This window comes from Varanus komodoensis, unplaced genomic scaffold (assembly GCF_004798865.1).
Source record: "Varanus komodoensis strain SLA01 unplaced genomic scaffold, ASM479886v1 scaffold30, whole genome shotgun sequence".
In the NCBI taxonomy this organism is placed as follows: Eukaryota; Metazoa; Chordata; class Lepidosauria; order Squamata; family Varanidae; genus Varanus; species Varanus komodoensis.
Genome location: NW_025335762.1, coordinates 2,487,992 through 2,503,146, shown reverse-complemented (window position 1 = coordinate 2,503,146; position 15,155 = coordinate 2,487,992). Strand labels below are relative to the sequence as shown.

Below are 15,155 nucleotides of genomic sequence, written 5' to 3'. Positions count from 1 at the left end.
TGCTTGACTCCATCTTATTCCCCCATGCTTTTTAACATCTACATGAAACCGCTGGGAGAGGTCATCTGGAGGTATGGACCAAGATGCCAACAATATGCAGATAACACTCAGCTCTCTCTCTTTCTCATCAGACCAAGGTGTGGCAGTGATCATTCTGAATCAGTGCCTGAACTCAGTAATGGACTGGATGAGGGCCAATAAACTGAGTCTCAATCCAGACAAGATGGAGGTACTGTTGGTGGGAGGATTGTGTGTCCAGTGGGAGGATTCTCAACTTGTCCCGGATGAGGATGTACTCACCCTGAAGGATAAGGTCCATAGTTTGGAGGTGCTCCTAGACATGGAATTATCACTGGAGACTCAAGTGGCCTTGGTGACTAGGAGCAGCTTTTATCAACTACAGCTTGTTCACCAACTGCGGCCTTACCTGGACAGGCAGAGCTTGGCCACCGATATTACACTTGGTAACCCCTTGTCTGGACTATTGTGACATGCCCTACGTGGGGCTGCCTTTGAAAAAGCCAGAAACTTCAACTGATTCAGAACAAGGCAGTATGCCTTCTAATAAGAACTGGCCCATGAGACCACATCAGGCCAGTCCTCAACCAGTCGCACTGGCTGCCAGCTGAAGTCTGAACCCAAATCAAAGAAGTAGTGGGGGTGTAAACAGGAAAAAGGCCTTTTCAGTGGTGGCCCACCATCTCTGGAACATGCTCCCCAGAGAGGTATGCCTGGTACCATCTTTAGTAACCAAGCAAAAACTGTTTTATTCACCAGACATTTTAGAAATTAATAGTTGGAACTGTTTATATATTTATATTTTAATTTTGTGTCACTACTGCTGTCTTGTGGGGTTAAATTTTATATGAAGTTACTGTTCATAATTTTTAGGATTGTTTTTAGCATTTAGTGGTTTCTCTGGGTGTTTTATTGTTGCATATGAGGTTTTAATATTTGTAAGCCACCCTGTTTGTAAGCTACCTCTGGGCTATTGGGGCAGTATATAAATGCAATAGATAGATAGATTTGAATTTTAGCTAAATGAGTGGGCTGTATTAATATTCTGTTAAAACCCTGTTCAATACAAACATTTTGGGGAAAAAGTTTCAGAAAATTCTCCCTTCCTCTCCACACCCCGGTGACTTTGCTGGAAATTCCTATTTTCCAAATGGGGAAAGAAAATCCCTTTCTGGGCCATCACATTCTTCCTTCCTATGATTACGACTACTTGTTTGGATTTTTCTCCACAAGATACTTAGAGAGCAGGTTACCATTTTTTCAGGCCCAGTGCTGGCCATGAGTCACGGGGATTCCTTCTAAGATACCGTGGACAGATTCCAAAAGAACTGTATGACTGGTTTTTATGCTCTTCCTCCAAGAAGCTCTCATGGGGAAATTAGGCTGGGAATAAAACTAAATGTTATCTATAACCAGCGTTTGCCAAGCCAACTAATGCCAGGGGCAGAAGCAGAGATTTAAAGGAAGGATTGGCAAGCCAGATGGGTTTAACTCTTGCAAATCCCCATCCAGTCATTTTGCCATCAGCCAGACTAACATCTAGTTTGAGAGACCAGTTTGGCCAGGGGGGCATTGCAGAAAAGACATTGTGGACATCACAGAACCATTAAGCATACCCTCCTGCCTTCCAGTTACCCCTTGCAAGTGTCCCCCCATTATCATATCAGTTCTACCCTGAATGTCAGTGGCCAATCCAAGGTCACCCAGAGAGCTTCATAAGAGAGCTGAGATTTCAACCCAGGTCTACTCAGTTCAACAGCTCCATTCATGGAATGCTACTTGGGAAACTTGAAGGAAACTTCAAGGACATCTTGCAAGATGGCAGAGGAATCTGTTGCTCAAAGAAATAAAAAACTGAGTAGGTGCATGCAAACCCCAGGGCTTACCAAAGGTAGGTCTTCTGCTCCACAATGAGATAGCAACCCAGCGGTTTTGTACTAATTGACATATTCTAGTAGTTAACAAAATGCTTCAGGTTTGTCAAGAGGAAAGTCTAGCATCAGAGTTCTAAATTATAAAGCAAAGTATTCCACCCCCACCCCACCCCACATTTCTATAACTTGGATATGAATAACATTGGCATAAGACGGTGCCCCTTCATCGGGCACAATGGGCAACTCTGCTGATTAGGAGCACTCTGCTGATTATTTGACATTAAAACAGAAGAAAGCAAAGTTGCTGTGCAATTTAGTATGGTCCAAAGTAGTGATTCTTAAGTCCCAACATTCAGCAGCATTCTAGCGGGCTGGCTCACTGCAGATCGCTTGTATTACAGCTGCTACATGGGAGACTGCCTGAACGGTTTACAAATTAACACTATTCTTTCTACAGCAGCACCTGGAAGATTTCACCTCAAAACTTAATTGTTAGAGTAGAGGTCTTAAAAGACCCATTTATGACATGTCAGCCATCCACAGCAGTGGAATTGTTTAAACTAATCCCACTAATTATGAAAAGTCACAGGAAAAGAACGGGTTAAGCAACAGCAAGCTTGCTAAAAATGTCAAAGATTCAAGGCATTTTGCATACTGACCATAAAGCTTCCTTGTACCATTTTTGATAGAAAGGCCTGGTGTAAATCAAATTGATAAGTAAATAGTAGTACACTTTACTAGTAGCAAAGCAAGCAGCAACCCCTGATCTTTATACATACAAACAAGTTTTCTTCCAGGTGTTGCAATACACCTGGTGCTTTTGCTTTCTTTGTTTTCTTTTTTAAACACCAACAGTGTGGCCCTCCAGCGAAAATGATCTCTATCTAATCAGGGCAGTTTGTCAAATCACTGCTGTCATCTGCTTTTGTAATTTCTTATCATCATACACAAAACTGCTCTTTCAAAACAGAAGTTCCTAGAAAATCCACTGCCAAGAACTAGACCTGTCTCATCTACCTGGTACCTTCCAGAAGTTGTTCAACCTCAGCTTCCATCAGTCTCAGCCACATTAACCAATGGACAGGAATGCTGGGAGCTGGAGGCCAAAGCAGGACAGCATGCAAGAGAAGGGCAACACAGACAAACGGGCAAGCATCTGGCAACCTCACATGGTCTGGAAATTGTTTGCTAATATTTTCTTGACTTGACATTCCCAAGGTTTAATTCATTTTACAGCATCACTGACTGCACATACTCAGACACCCATTACCTTTTTTTTCCACATGTAAACCCTGCCCTTCCTCAGAGAAGCATACACAATCTTGTCTGCACACAAATCCTGCAAATGGGTTAGCCTAAGGCACTTTCACTGGCTCTATTCTCCACCTTATTGGTAAAGATTGTCTCACCCAGTCACCTCAGTTTTTCAGACATTTCCATCCAGTTCAACCTGGGCAGAGGCACACAAAAAGACCATCCATTGCACCCAGCTTTCCAAGGGTTGCTATGGCTGAAACTTAACACACCTATCCTGGGTCAGTTTGCATGACCCAAGAGTTTCACCATGGGTTAATCTATGACGAGGCTTTATTTATTTATTTAGAACATTTCTATGCCGACCCATTTGCAAAAAGCCTCGGGGTGGCTTACAAAATAAACAATCATATAATTAACCTTAAAAACATGTGGCTACTTTGCATATCCAACCCTCACTTGAAGGTTGTCCTATCCTGAAAATCCGGCGAGCATGGGTTATACAAGGATGAAACAACCCTTGCAAAACTCTAGAACAGACTGCGCACAACCCTTAAATAGGGAATAGATATGCAAAGCGGCTCGTTGTGGGTTAAATAATCCATCAAGTATTGTCAGGTCATGCAAACCAGGTTACTGAGTGGAAACAGTGGCTACCATGAGCTGAGAGTAGGAAATAAAAAAGTAGTGTTATCACCCAGGGAAAGCTGTTAGTGGGGGAGGGTAACACCAGGCGCATGGCCTATTCAATTCTGAAGCTTTCGGCTGAAAAAGAAACAAATGGGCACCAGGCTTTATCCCTCACCTCAATCAAGCTTTCACATCTGGCTAGCTGTTTCCTATTACTAGTTTCTGCACCCATACTAAAGGGTCCACCCACATTACGATGTGTTCCTGAATAGACCCTTCACACTAGGAAACAGTGTGGGAAGCAGAAGCCTATATAAGTTAATTATTGAGTTGCTTTCTTCTATGCAGTGTTTGGCAAGCCTGACATTGTAGTGTCAGATTCTCAGAACTTACATCAAGGATGTGGAATCAGCACTGCTCAGAGTTAGTTCCCAAGAGCTTCCTCAGATTTTCTTCAAAGCAATTCATTCCATTTTTAAAATAAGAAGCTGGCAAAATAAGATACAGATTCTTGGTATGAAGTTGTATAAGAACAATGCTTGGTATGAGGGGCTCCTTGGATGGGCAAATGAATGGATTTAACAAAGGATATGAATAGCACAGTTAAAAGAGATCTAACATTTGCAAAGGCATTGCACAAAGACATATATAGAGCAAATACAGTCTTATATATTTAATAAGATGGAGATGTTTTCAGTAGAAGAAGTGATCAAAGTTTGGATTTCTCCTCAGATCTCAAACAACTTGCATTAAATACCTTGCAATCATATTGTTTAAAAGAGATGGAGCCCCTGGCATCCGTCATAACTTCAAACAGTCTGCTGACTATACTGCAAGGAAAGTGGATAAACCGAATCAATTTGCAAATGGTCAGAAAGAAAGAAATGGCTTTAAGACGCTTCTTTATCTTGAACATACATTTGTATAGTGAAGATTTCCTCATAAACTCCAGACCCACTTTTTGCTCTAGACACATACGAACAATAACCAGTCTCAAGACTATTTGCTGAAGGCAACTCTGAAGTTGGACAAAGGATTAAATCCGCCTCTATTTATTTATTGTGGATTTGTATGCTGCCCACTAATCCAGATGGATTCTCTAGGTGGCTTACACTATGTTGCCTGCCTATATGCCCCAGCACTTAATATTTATTAAATTTTGTTTTATCTTCCGCTTCTTCTGAGGATTTCAGAGAATTGCACAAGATACATTCCCTCCACCTCTCCCCCTGAATTATTTCAATGCATCCTAAAGTGAGAGCTTAACATCTACATCAAGAGCGACCAAATTTACACTCCAGATTAATCAAAAATTACTACCACCCACAAATTAGAAGCACAACTCTCCATATAAACATGCACTAGACCAGTGGCCAACATGAGTGGAGAGGGGGAGAGACTTTGTTTTGATTACACCTAAATGGTATCTAATCTGTGTGAAGCACACCATAATAAAACCTTAATGCACATAAAACAGGAAGGGGAGGAGAGACAAGGCTGACACACTTATGGGAATGCCCTTTCACAAGAAAATATAATACCTTTTGGCTTAATAAGGAGCACCACTGTGAGATCCTGTAAGATCAATGTAAAAACTTTCAAATTATTTAAACACCTGATTGTATGACACACAATACAACGACAAGTGATCAAACAAACTAGTAGAGCAACAAGGAGCAGATATAAAGCCTCAGAAGGATGGACAACAGCTCTTACACGACTGTTCCACAGAGATCCAGTTAACACCTGCAATGGAACCCATTTGCATTCAACCAAGCTGGCTGTAACAATTTCATACATCCCAATTCTCTTAGTTTTCCTATCTTAACCACTAAATGTTGAATGCACATTTAAACAAATGAGTGCATAAAGCTGCTCTTTCCCCAATACATGGGTATAATAGATGGCACCAGATTAATTAGGACAGCTAAATCTACACTGCAAAAGCCTCCCACTAATCCAACAGCTTCTCAATTAACATTTTGCCCTCATGCTTATTAACTGTTTCCAGTATCACCAGCTGTTTTAAATAGCATGCTCTGATTCAGGTACACAACTTGGGGTGGTGGCAGGAAGGGGTCTGTGATCCCTGACCATTAAGTAGACAAGTACACTGAGTTCAATCAAAAGGATTCATAAAGAAGCCCAGCTGCTGGCAAAGAGTGGTCCTGCTATGCACGGAGGGGCCACAAAGCCAAAGAGCAGGGAAGGCCACAAAGTCATTTGGAAATGAGGGACACAGTGACACAATACACCCAGTTGTGATCAGCTACACAGTCCACAGTGCACAGACTCCTAGACTTCTGTTTAGCACAGCTTTCCCCCACCTGCCACCCTCCAAATGCTACAGACTACCATTCCCAGAATTCCTGATCACTATCTGCATTGGCGAGAGCTAATGGGAGCTGAAGTGCAAAACATCTGAAAGGGATATAGTTGGGGAAAGCTTGTTCAGCAAATACAATAATTGTCCTTTTTCAAAGTCCACATATGTGTTTTGTTTCTTGTTTCTTAACACCATGCATGTGGAAATAACCTTTTAAAACGATTGGGAAAATTTACAAAAGATACACCTATCATTAGCAGCCAAACAGAGACACCCTTTACATAGGCAGACACCTACATAGGGGATAAACAATTGGGCAGACCTGTTACCTTTATCCCCTGCTTATGCGTGTCCAAAGGCATTTAGCTAGCCCCCATTGGAAGTTTCTTGCCACCTGGAACCAATCATGATACTCCTGGTATTATTATAGAGCCCTCTGAAAGGAGCCCTTTTGTTACTTTGCTATATGCACATCTAACAGCTCTGCAAACAAGCACATGAAAAAGGAAGCGCTGTCACTAGGAGCCTCAACCAAAAGGCACAGGTTTTTGAAATGTCACTGTCACAACACAAGGGTGTCGCCGCAGCTGAACCTCTGCTGCCCATGCAGCTCCCCAGTCCAGTCTCCTTGCATCCCCTCCAGTCCTATCACAGCTCCATCTTCCCTTCGGCACACGGGAAAGGGAACTCCTTGCTTCTCATCGCAACCCAGCAGCAGGGCCGACCTCTTTCTTTCTCTTGTTAAATGGAGGAAACCTTCTTCCCATCACCCCCAAAACAAAGGCCAGCTCTCGCCCATCCTTACTAGCCCCTAAAATGACAGGACACCACAGACAACCTCCTTCCCCCAAACGGACATGCTTGGTGACTTCTCCAAACCCACCCCATCAAAAATAAATAAATCAGCTACCCCTCCATGGCTCACCCCACAGAACCTGATAATGAAGCGCTGCAGGGTTGAAGCAAAAGGCGAGGGGGAGGTGTTGCCCTTCCACCTCTGTGCAGGATTCCACAACGGCCCACCGTCCTCCCCACCACCCCCCCATTCAAAACAACTATCATCCCTCACCCCCGCTAATGGGATAACTAGCTTTGCATGCGGTGAGGGGTTTCCCATCTGCCTAGTCCAAAGGGGACCCCGCTGCTGGTTATTACTATGGTCCATCACCCCATTAAGCCCCTCCCTCCTCTTTGAGGGTATCTCCCCCCCAGCATGGAGGAAGAGGAGGATAATGACATCCAGGTCGGCGCCTGGCAGCTTCCCTCCACCTCAGGCAACGGAAGTCGCCCTCCTTCCCGTCCCTTGTTCCCTCCCCCGCGGTCGCCCGGGGCGCCCCCGCAGACCCCTCACCCTTCACGATGCGCTCCGTCGTGGACAGCTTGCCGCTCTGGGCGCGCCCGGACATGGTCCCTCCTGTCCCGTCGGCTCCCGGGACCTTCCTGCCTCCCCACGGGAGGGGCCGGGACTCCAACGACAGCGGCGGCTAAGCAGGCCCAGGCGGCGGCGGCGGCGGCAGGGGGGAAGCGGCGGCGGCGCAGAAACTGGGGAATCCTCTCAGCGCCCAGGCGGCGGCGGCGGCGGCTCTCTCCACCCGCGCCCCCCGCGCCTGCCCGCTATCACGCATGCGCCAGCGTCGCTACTCGCTTCCCCCCGCTTCTACGGCACGCCAGGCACAAGCTGTCAAGGCCGCCTTCTCTTTTCTTCCTACGGCGCAGGCGCTGGCAACCACCCTCTTCTCGCCGCTCCCCCCGCTCTCGCTCGCGCTCTCCACCGTTACGCATGCGTACCGCGAGCCTTCCCTACTCCGCCTTGAGAGGCCGCCGCACGCGTTCTGATTGGCCTCCGACACGCCTGCGTGTGCGGAGGGGAAAAAGCCCCCCCTCCGCCCGAGGAGGAAGTAGAGCAGCCTACGCGCTTTTAGGTCACATGATCCAGCTGCGGTCAATGGAGTTCCCCTTCCTTCTTCCTCCGCCATTTTGAAGGGGAGGGAGAGTTGCTAGGATACACACAGCTGGAGCCAGCTTTGAGGGGGGGCGAAGGAATGAACGGAGGGCGGGGCGCTTTCAAGGCGTTCCAGCTGTGCAAAGGGACGAGCGACGCGGGAAGCGCACGTGCAAAACGGGCTGCTTTGCATGACATTATTTTGCCTCCGCTGCAATAGTGGTCCCCGTAGGGCGGGCTTCCAGAAGCGCTTCGATGCCACGGGAGGGAAAAGGTCGTGGCACCAACCACGCTTTCATGCAGCAAAGCATATTGAAGGGCTGCTGCTTTTTTCTTCCTTCTCTCTTCTCTGCAGGACCTTCAGCATAGAAAAGTATTACAAATTGTACTGTCTTTCCGTAGAAATAGCACAAGCCTTATTTCTCGCCGAGGGCGGTACAGAAAAGATCTGGGCACTAACTCACCGGACAAAATAAATTGCATAGGCTTATTTTTCTAGGCGTTTTGTGTGAGGATCCTATTTGGAAAAAAGGGATCTATGGACAGAAGAGTCTCCCCTATGCTGAGTTAATAGGCTCCACAAAAGTATGCACTAAGTGAAATGAGTGGAGTCTTGTCCGTGAAATCTTATGCCCGAATGTTCATTTTAAGGTTCCCCACAGGACTCTTGCTTTTTCTGCCAGAGGCTTAATGTGGCTAGCCCTCTGGAAAGTCTCATTTTCTGTTTGTGCTGTAATAGCTACCCCATCTGGAAAGGGGCTTTGCGTTTGATCTGCTTTCACCACCATGTAGCAATGGTAATTCCTAGTAACCCTACAGAGAAGGAATCTACCCAGTGGGTTCTGGCTTAGCAAAAGCTTATGCCAATACTAAGCATTAATGCAATGAAGTGCTACAGACTGCTGCTGTTTTTTCTGTTGTGGACCAACAAAGCTGGCCAGGTCCACAGGAGACAAAACTATCACTAGAAGAAGAAACCTTGCATTTCTTAGAGTAGAATCCTTACATTTCTACTTCTTCAATACCTTATTTCTATGTTACCTCTCTGCCCTGATAGAATTTCATACTGTTTATCCCTCCTCTCTACTTCTCTCGTGTCATCTGAGGCATGGCACATCTTAATTTTTAAGATTAGTGTGCGTGCCCCAGTTGAACTAATTTTGTCTGAAAAGCATGATTAAAAAAAATAGAGACTCCAACAGTTGATCTTGGATAGGCTAGTATTGTGACAGTCCTGGCTTTCCAGTAACTCACCCTTCGCTCAGAGATGTTTCTAAAAGCTGAGAGACTGAAATGTGGATTGCTAGGCACTTTGTTTGCAAATACACATACATGCATACAAAACTTAAGGGCCCCTATTATGCACACCCTCCCTTTTATTTGCTGCAGTTGGTGAAGTTCAATTTGATTTCCAGCCAGGATGTTATTGACAAGATGCTTAATTTCACTTGAAAAGTTGAAATCTGAAAGCATACTTCAAACTAGCTATAGTTGGCATTCTATGCTAGACCCCAGGATATGTTCACTGTATAAAATACAGAACTTTTAATCGCACATGAAGGGTAACAGGCTCAAAATAAGGATGTGCTGATGCTGGAAAGTCTGGCTTCTGATCCAATGACTGGAAGCAGGCCTATTTGGGGAGGGGGGAAGTCCTGCAAAATTATGTTTCTAAGATGGACTGTGTTTTGCACATTAAAAAACCACTGAGGAAAATTGTACAAATTGTGTTCAGCTTCCAATTTCCCTGGTGTGTTTTCAGGTACAAAGCACAGCCTATCTTAGTGATAAAAATCTGCAAGGTGGCTCAACATCCACAACAGGGAGTCAAAACTATCACGGATGTAACAAACTCGAATCCAGGGGGCCATTTGGTGGAAAATCCTTTGAATCTTTACCCCATTGGATTCCTAACACATCCCAAGAAAACATAAATCATGTTAACACTATAGGCATCACTGCCATCTTCTGCTTAAAGAGCAGCACTACATCTAACAGAAACTTCCTGAGTTGTAGTCCATGACTGGACATTCAGAAATGGATGCACCCTTACTGCTTCATTCAGGAAACAGGATTGCTAGCTACACATGGATTTCCAGTCCATTGCTAGCCTCCATTGCTAGCTTAGCTCCATGGAAAGAGTGATCTGGGTCACTGGGAAAAGCAGGACCTAGTTGTTGATAACAATGTAAGCACCCCCATTAAGTGCCAGGGCCTCCTCCCATGCCAGCAACCTTGGCCATACTCACTTCTTGACCACGATTATTAGCAACAATAAAGCAGTAGTCTCAGTGGCACTTTGCTTTTTGGGAAACGCCTGACTGGCTTAGGGGACAGGAGGCAGTCTGCAGATCAGGCGTACCAAGTGCAGCTTGGTATAATGGCTTTCCAGCATCTTACAGAGAAGCCTTTTATATCACCTGCTACCCAGGGTTCTTTTTATGTGGAATTGCAAGAAACTGAATCTGGGACTTAACGCAAGTGCTTGAACTTCCCTAAATTGACTCAGTAGATTCCGAGTCCTCTTTGCAGTCTTCCTTATCAGTCAGGTCATTCTCTGAATCTATCAGTGCTTCTACCTTGAGGAACCAAAGTAGTAACAGGGGAAGGGGACTTTTTGGCTGCAGCATCCTACCTTTGGGGCACCTGCCCCAGAAGCTTGACCATCTATATCCCTTTTCAGTACCATAATTTACTGAGGCTGGGAAAGAAAGCATCCTACTTATTAACCATGCACCAAAATGGAGTCTGTTCAATTGCTTCTAAAGCCAAAATACTTAGTAAGAGCTTTTGCTCCCTCTAGTGGAGAACTACTGAATTTCAAGAAAGCAGCATCTCTTGTTTGGGTCCCTCTCCCAGCACTAGTGGGGGCCATGCTTCAGCTACAAAAAGAAAACACTTTTTATTGTCATTACAGAATATAGTTTATTCATGGCATTTTACAAACAACTTTACAAGTCACGTGACATAAGTTAAGCTCTTTGTTTCAGTGAATTTTCTTACAACACCTGAGTTATTCAAATACTAAGACGGGCAGTGGGGGAATCAACCTGCAAGAAAACACTCATTAGGAATACAAATAAGAAATCAACACTTGCTCACAGTTTGGTCAGTTTTGCTTTCACCCTTCTCAGTCCCTTTCCTGAAAGATTTAAATGGATCTGGCACAAGCAAGAGAGATGTGTGCCCTTTGAACTTCTGAGTGCAATAACTGTATTTACCACCTCATTAAATTCCATGAATGTTGAACCTATATTCCAATACACTGCTGTGGAAAAGCCCCACAGAACTCAGCGGGACTTGCTTCTGAAGAAGTACATGCAGGGTTGGTCAGCGTGTTACACTGGAGCAGGCGTTACAGAATTATTTTTGTACTGTCCCTGTTGCCAGGCTTGATCAACGCTCCTTTTTCTCAAAATGCGTTTCATTAACTCAGTTCTGCAATGAAAGGGAACTCAAGACTATGAAAATATTGTAGACAATATTGTAGGCAAGGAATCTACATAGCTGAGGTGAAGAGATTTAATAAAGATTCTTACACAGTGCAAATACTGGATTGATCTCAAAAATAACCTTAAAATACAGATATTGACTTAGCTGAGTATTTAGTACCTTGCAGCAAGCTACCTTACTGGCCAGAGAATCATTTCTCTGCTGCAGTCCTGGAAAATTTGTTCTAAAAGATTTAATTCCTAAATGAAGCCATAAAATGACATGAGTAGGACCTATTTCATCCGTTTGCTCTCAAGTCAAAGAACAGGACCTGAATGGTTAGTGCTGGACTATTCAGTTCTGACCTTTCCAAGAACAAAAGGATGCGCTTCATTTTGGTATATTTATTATTAACATGCCAAGGATTAAAATTATCAAAGAAACTCCACTACAAAGTCTGAATGATGGTTCCCAGCTCAAAAGTCATGGTCAAAAATGTTTCTTCCTAAAATGAACATAAATACAGATAAGGTATCCTAGGGATATCACTGGAAAGATCCTAAGAATTATTGAATAAAATGGTGTTAATGCTTTTTAACAACATCCGTTGGTTCAAACCAATAACAAGTGACTATTTGATCAGGCAGGTATATTGTAAAATTCTATTGAAGCCTCTTCATTCAAAATGGCTACAAAGTCCTTAAAAATGGAATAAACATAATTTCTGCCATAGGCAAGTTGTACTTTCTAACTCTAGTAACTATATCAGTTGTGCTAGTAGAAATGAATGAGTAATAGACAGCTAAGCAAATACGCAACGTTAACAGAGATCTCAAAAGGAGATGCAGCAGTTTACCTTGCCGGGAAAACTCAAGTTCATGCTTCCTTATTTTGAAAATGAATTGATGCCACTATAACAACCTCCTCCAAAGTACTCTGTTTTCTACCAGGGACCTCAACTTTCCAGGGATGCTCAAAACCTTCATTTTCTATTGTTATCATTTAAATGAGTGAACAGCTTTTGTCAGTCAGCTACACTTCACAGTTTCTGCAAACAAAGGCCAGTAAAGGCTTTGAAAATTAATAGAGCTGGTACTTGCTTCTGGCCTCCTGGTCTCAGTATCACTTTTCCCAGCTCCACACAGGTGGACTTTAATCCCAAGAGCCTTGTAAAGGAAAGGAGATATCAATGCCTCTTGTCTACACAGGGTAGAACAAGTTGCTAAGGACCAATTTACACAAGAGTAAAAAAATAGGTAAGGGGGGAACTTGATTTGGGCAAAGGGGTCTAACCCCCCCCCATGTTGCCAAACTGATTTGGCACCTGTATACCTTTCATTTTTGAGAGAAGAGGCAGTTTCATTAATGGGCACAGTGAGGAAGAAAGTGCGCATTGAGGGCTCCTGGACATCCTGTTTATCTGTGCAAAAGAATTTCCTTTTGAGTGTTACATGACTTCGTTGCAGTGCAGCTGAGGATGCGCACCTTTTGGATATGCACTGCACACTAATGCATCTTGGGGCTGAAGTAGGAGCGAAATCCTCCCATGACAGGGAAATATAATGGAGGCGATCCAGTCATTTTCTGCATCACAAACCAATCTGGGGGAAAGGGTGGAGAGCAAAGATATGTGTTCCCTTATGCACCAGGATAAATCAATTCAGATATACAAAGTCCCAGCTGTGAGGGTGTGGAAAACCCGACAGAGTAGGTATCATCTTAGTTTTTCTGTCAAAGAACTAGGCTTCCTCTTGTTTACACAGCACAAAAACTACAAATTCTTATACAGAATGTGTCGGGTGGAAAATCTATACACTTAAGCTGAAGGGCTTGATATTATCAATATGATAATACATCAGTTCACCTAGTGACTCTGGGAAGTCTCATCCTGAAGTACACTTCCTAAGACAAACTGTCCCTCTCCCCAAATCTGGGCTTCACTTTCACAGACTGCTGCAACACCTCTTCACACCAACCAGAGGATGGAGAGCAACTGCTTAGGAAGCACACTTTGAAAAGAAGCAGGCCAGTATGTGAGAGACTCTTTTCGAGGAAGACAGAGGAAATTAAAAGGGAGGGCTTACGCCCCAGTGTTTAAGGAAAAGTTAAATTCTTTAAAACATAAAAGATGGAACAAGGGATCTAAAGAGGACCAAAACCGTTCTTGAAGGACAGTCATTTTCTTTTTGAATATCCCAAATGGTTTGCAATTAGTTTTATCACCTGTCAAGAAATCCTGGGTGAACTAATCACACCATTTTTCTTTGTCAACCTTTAAAACTTGCATTAATGTGTATGTGTATTTTAATAGGAGAAATGCTTTAATAGGAAAGCATTTCTTATGTTTTGATTTTAGACAGATCACAGAAAGCTCTCTTTCTCATACACACAAAGAAGGGAAAGCTTTTTCCAGTGGGTCCCTACCACCCACAGTTTTTATAAGTTCTTATACTACTGGAAATATTTATTCTTGATCTGCAAACCATTAACCATTCCAAATTCGGGGCATTTTTCCCAAATTGACCAACCATGGATGCTCCGTTTAAAATTCTGAGAACAGCTCTCTGCTTTCAAACTGACTGATGCAACAGTTGTAGCAGACAGAGTTTGCTGTGTCATCCACTGCTGGGCCAAAAAGGATGTGGGAATTCAAAAACCTCTGGCTGGGGGCACTTAAGAGGACGTATGGAACGGGAAGCTTTTTCTTCTTAGAATCCATTAGAATGTGAAGGAGAAAGGGGAGAAGGAAGCGGTTGCTACTCTAAAAAAATGGTGCTTAGGTCACTTAATCGTACAGTGACAAGCTTTGTCAGCCACTGTAAGTCAGTCCGTAAGAAGTCTATGAAGCAGGCTGAATAAACATGCCTCTTTCTGTAATCGTTGGACAGAAGCTGTGCTTTACACAGTCCCTACGCCCGGCAGGTAGCAAGACACACGCCTCTACCCCAGCTGGATCTCTCCGGAGTACATGGTGAGCAGCACCATGATGGTGAATCCTGTCAGCAGTCCTGCATTCTGGATAGCGAAGGCAATCAAAGCACTGCCGTTCCTTTCATCTTCTTGGCTGACTTGATTCATCTCTGGAAACTTATTGGACAAGGAAAGAAATTGCATTTAGCACAGAATTGTTTCTCTGAATGCACTTGCAGCTACAGAAAACAGACAAGAAAATGCAGAATTTGGGTTTTCAGCAGTAAACAGCGTTTAACTCTGCAGTTCTGATGATTTCAAAATAAGACATTACAGAATATGTAAAGCCCCACTTCACCAGTCAGTTTGAGAAGATTTCAAGTACTACAGTATCTCTTAATTCATATCAGCTATAAAAGCAGAGCAGCAGCAGAAAGCAACTGGACATACTTGCAAGTGAATGTTATAACCTGGAGAGAAATACCCATTGCCACTGTCGGGTAGCAATACGAATATCGAAAGATACGGCTTACCTCTGAGAAAGGTCCTCAGAGCTTCTGGTCTTTTTAGACAGTCTACTATTCATATTTCCCTTTCATCATCACCATGATTATCAGCATCACCACCACCCTAATTACCATCATGATTCCCACCGTCATGGGACTAGAAATCTGGCTTATTATTATTATTATTATTATTATTATTATTTAGCAAAGCCAAATTCAGCCCCAAAGTCCTTGCTCTGTATAGTACAAGTACACTGTGCATG

The 15,155-nt window shown here is 43.7% G+C and overlaps 2 protein-coding genes across 4 annotated transcripts in view; both read right to left on the bottom strand.

Annotated features, from left to right (window-relative positions):
• PPP3CC (protein phosphatase 3 catalytic subunit gamma) overlaps positions 1-7,849 on the bottom strand; it is a 76,859-nt gene extending 69,010 nt beyond the window's left edge. The window contains 1 exon segment of the mRNA XM_044437338.1: positions 7,454-7,849. Within this exon segment, the coding sequence (XP_044293273.1) occupies positions 7,454-7,508 (55 nt within the window). The 5' untranslated portion in view covers positions 7,509-7,849.
• Positions 7,850-10,943: 3,094 nt separating this feature from the next.
• Positions 10,944-15,155, bottom strand: part of SLC39A14 (solute carrier family 39 member 14) — a 42,204-nt gene continuing 37,992 nt past the window's right edge. For all 3 annotated transcript variants that reach the window (XM_044437406.1, XM_044437404.1, XM_044437405.1), the window contains exon 9: positions 10,944-14,563. In XM_044437406.1, the coding sequence (XP_044293341.1) occupies positions 14,417-14,563 (147 nt within the window). In that variant the 3' untranslated portion in view covers positions 10,944-14,416. The remainder of the gene's footprint in view (positions 14,564-15,155) is intronic.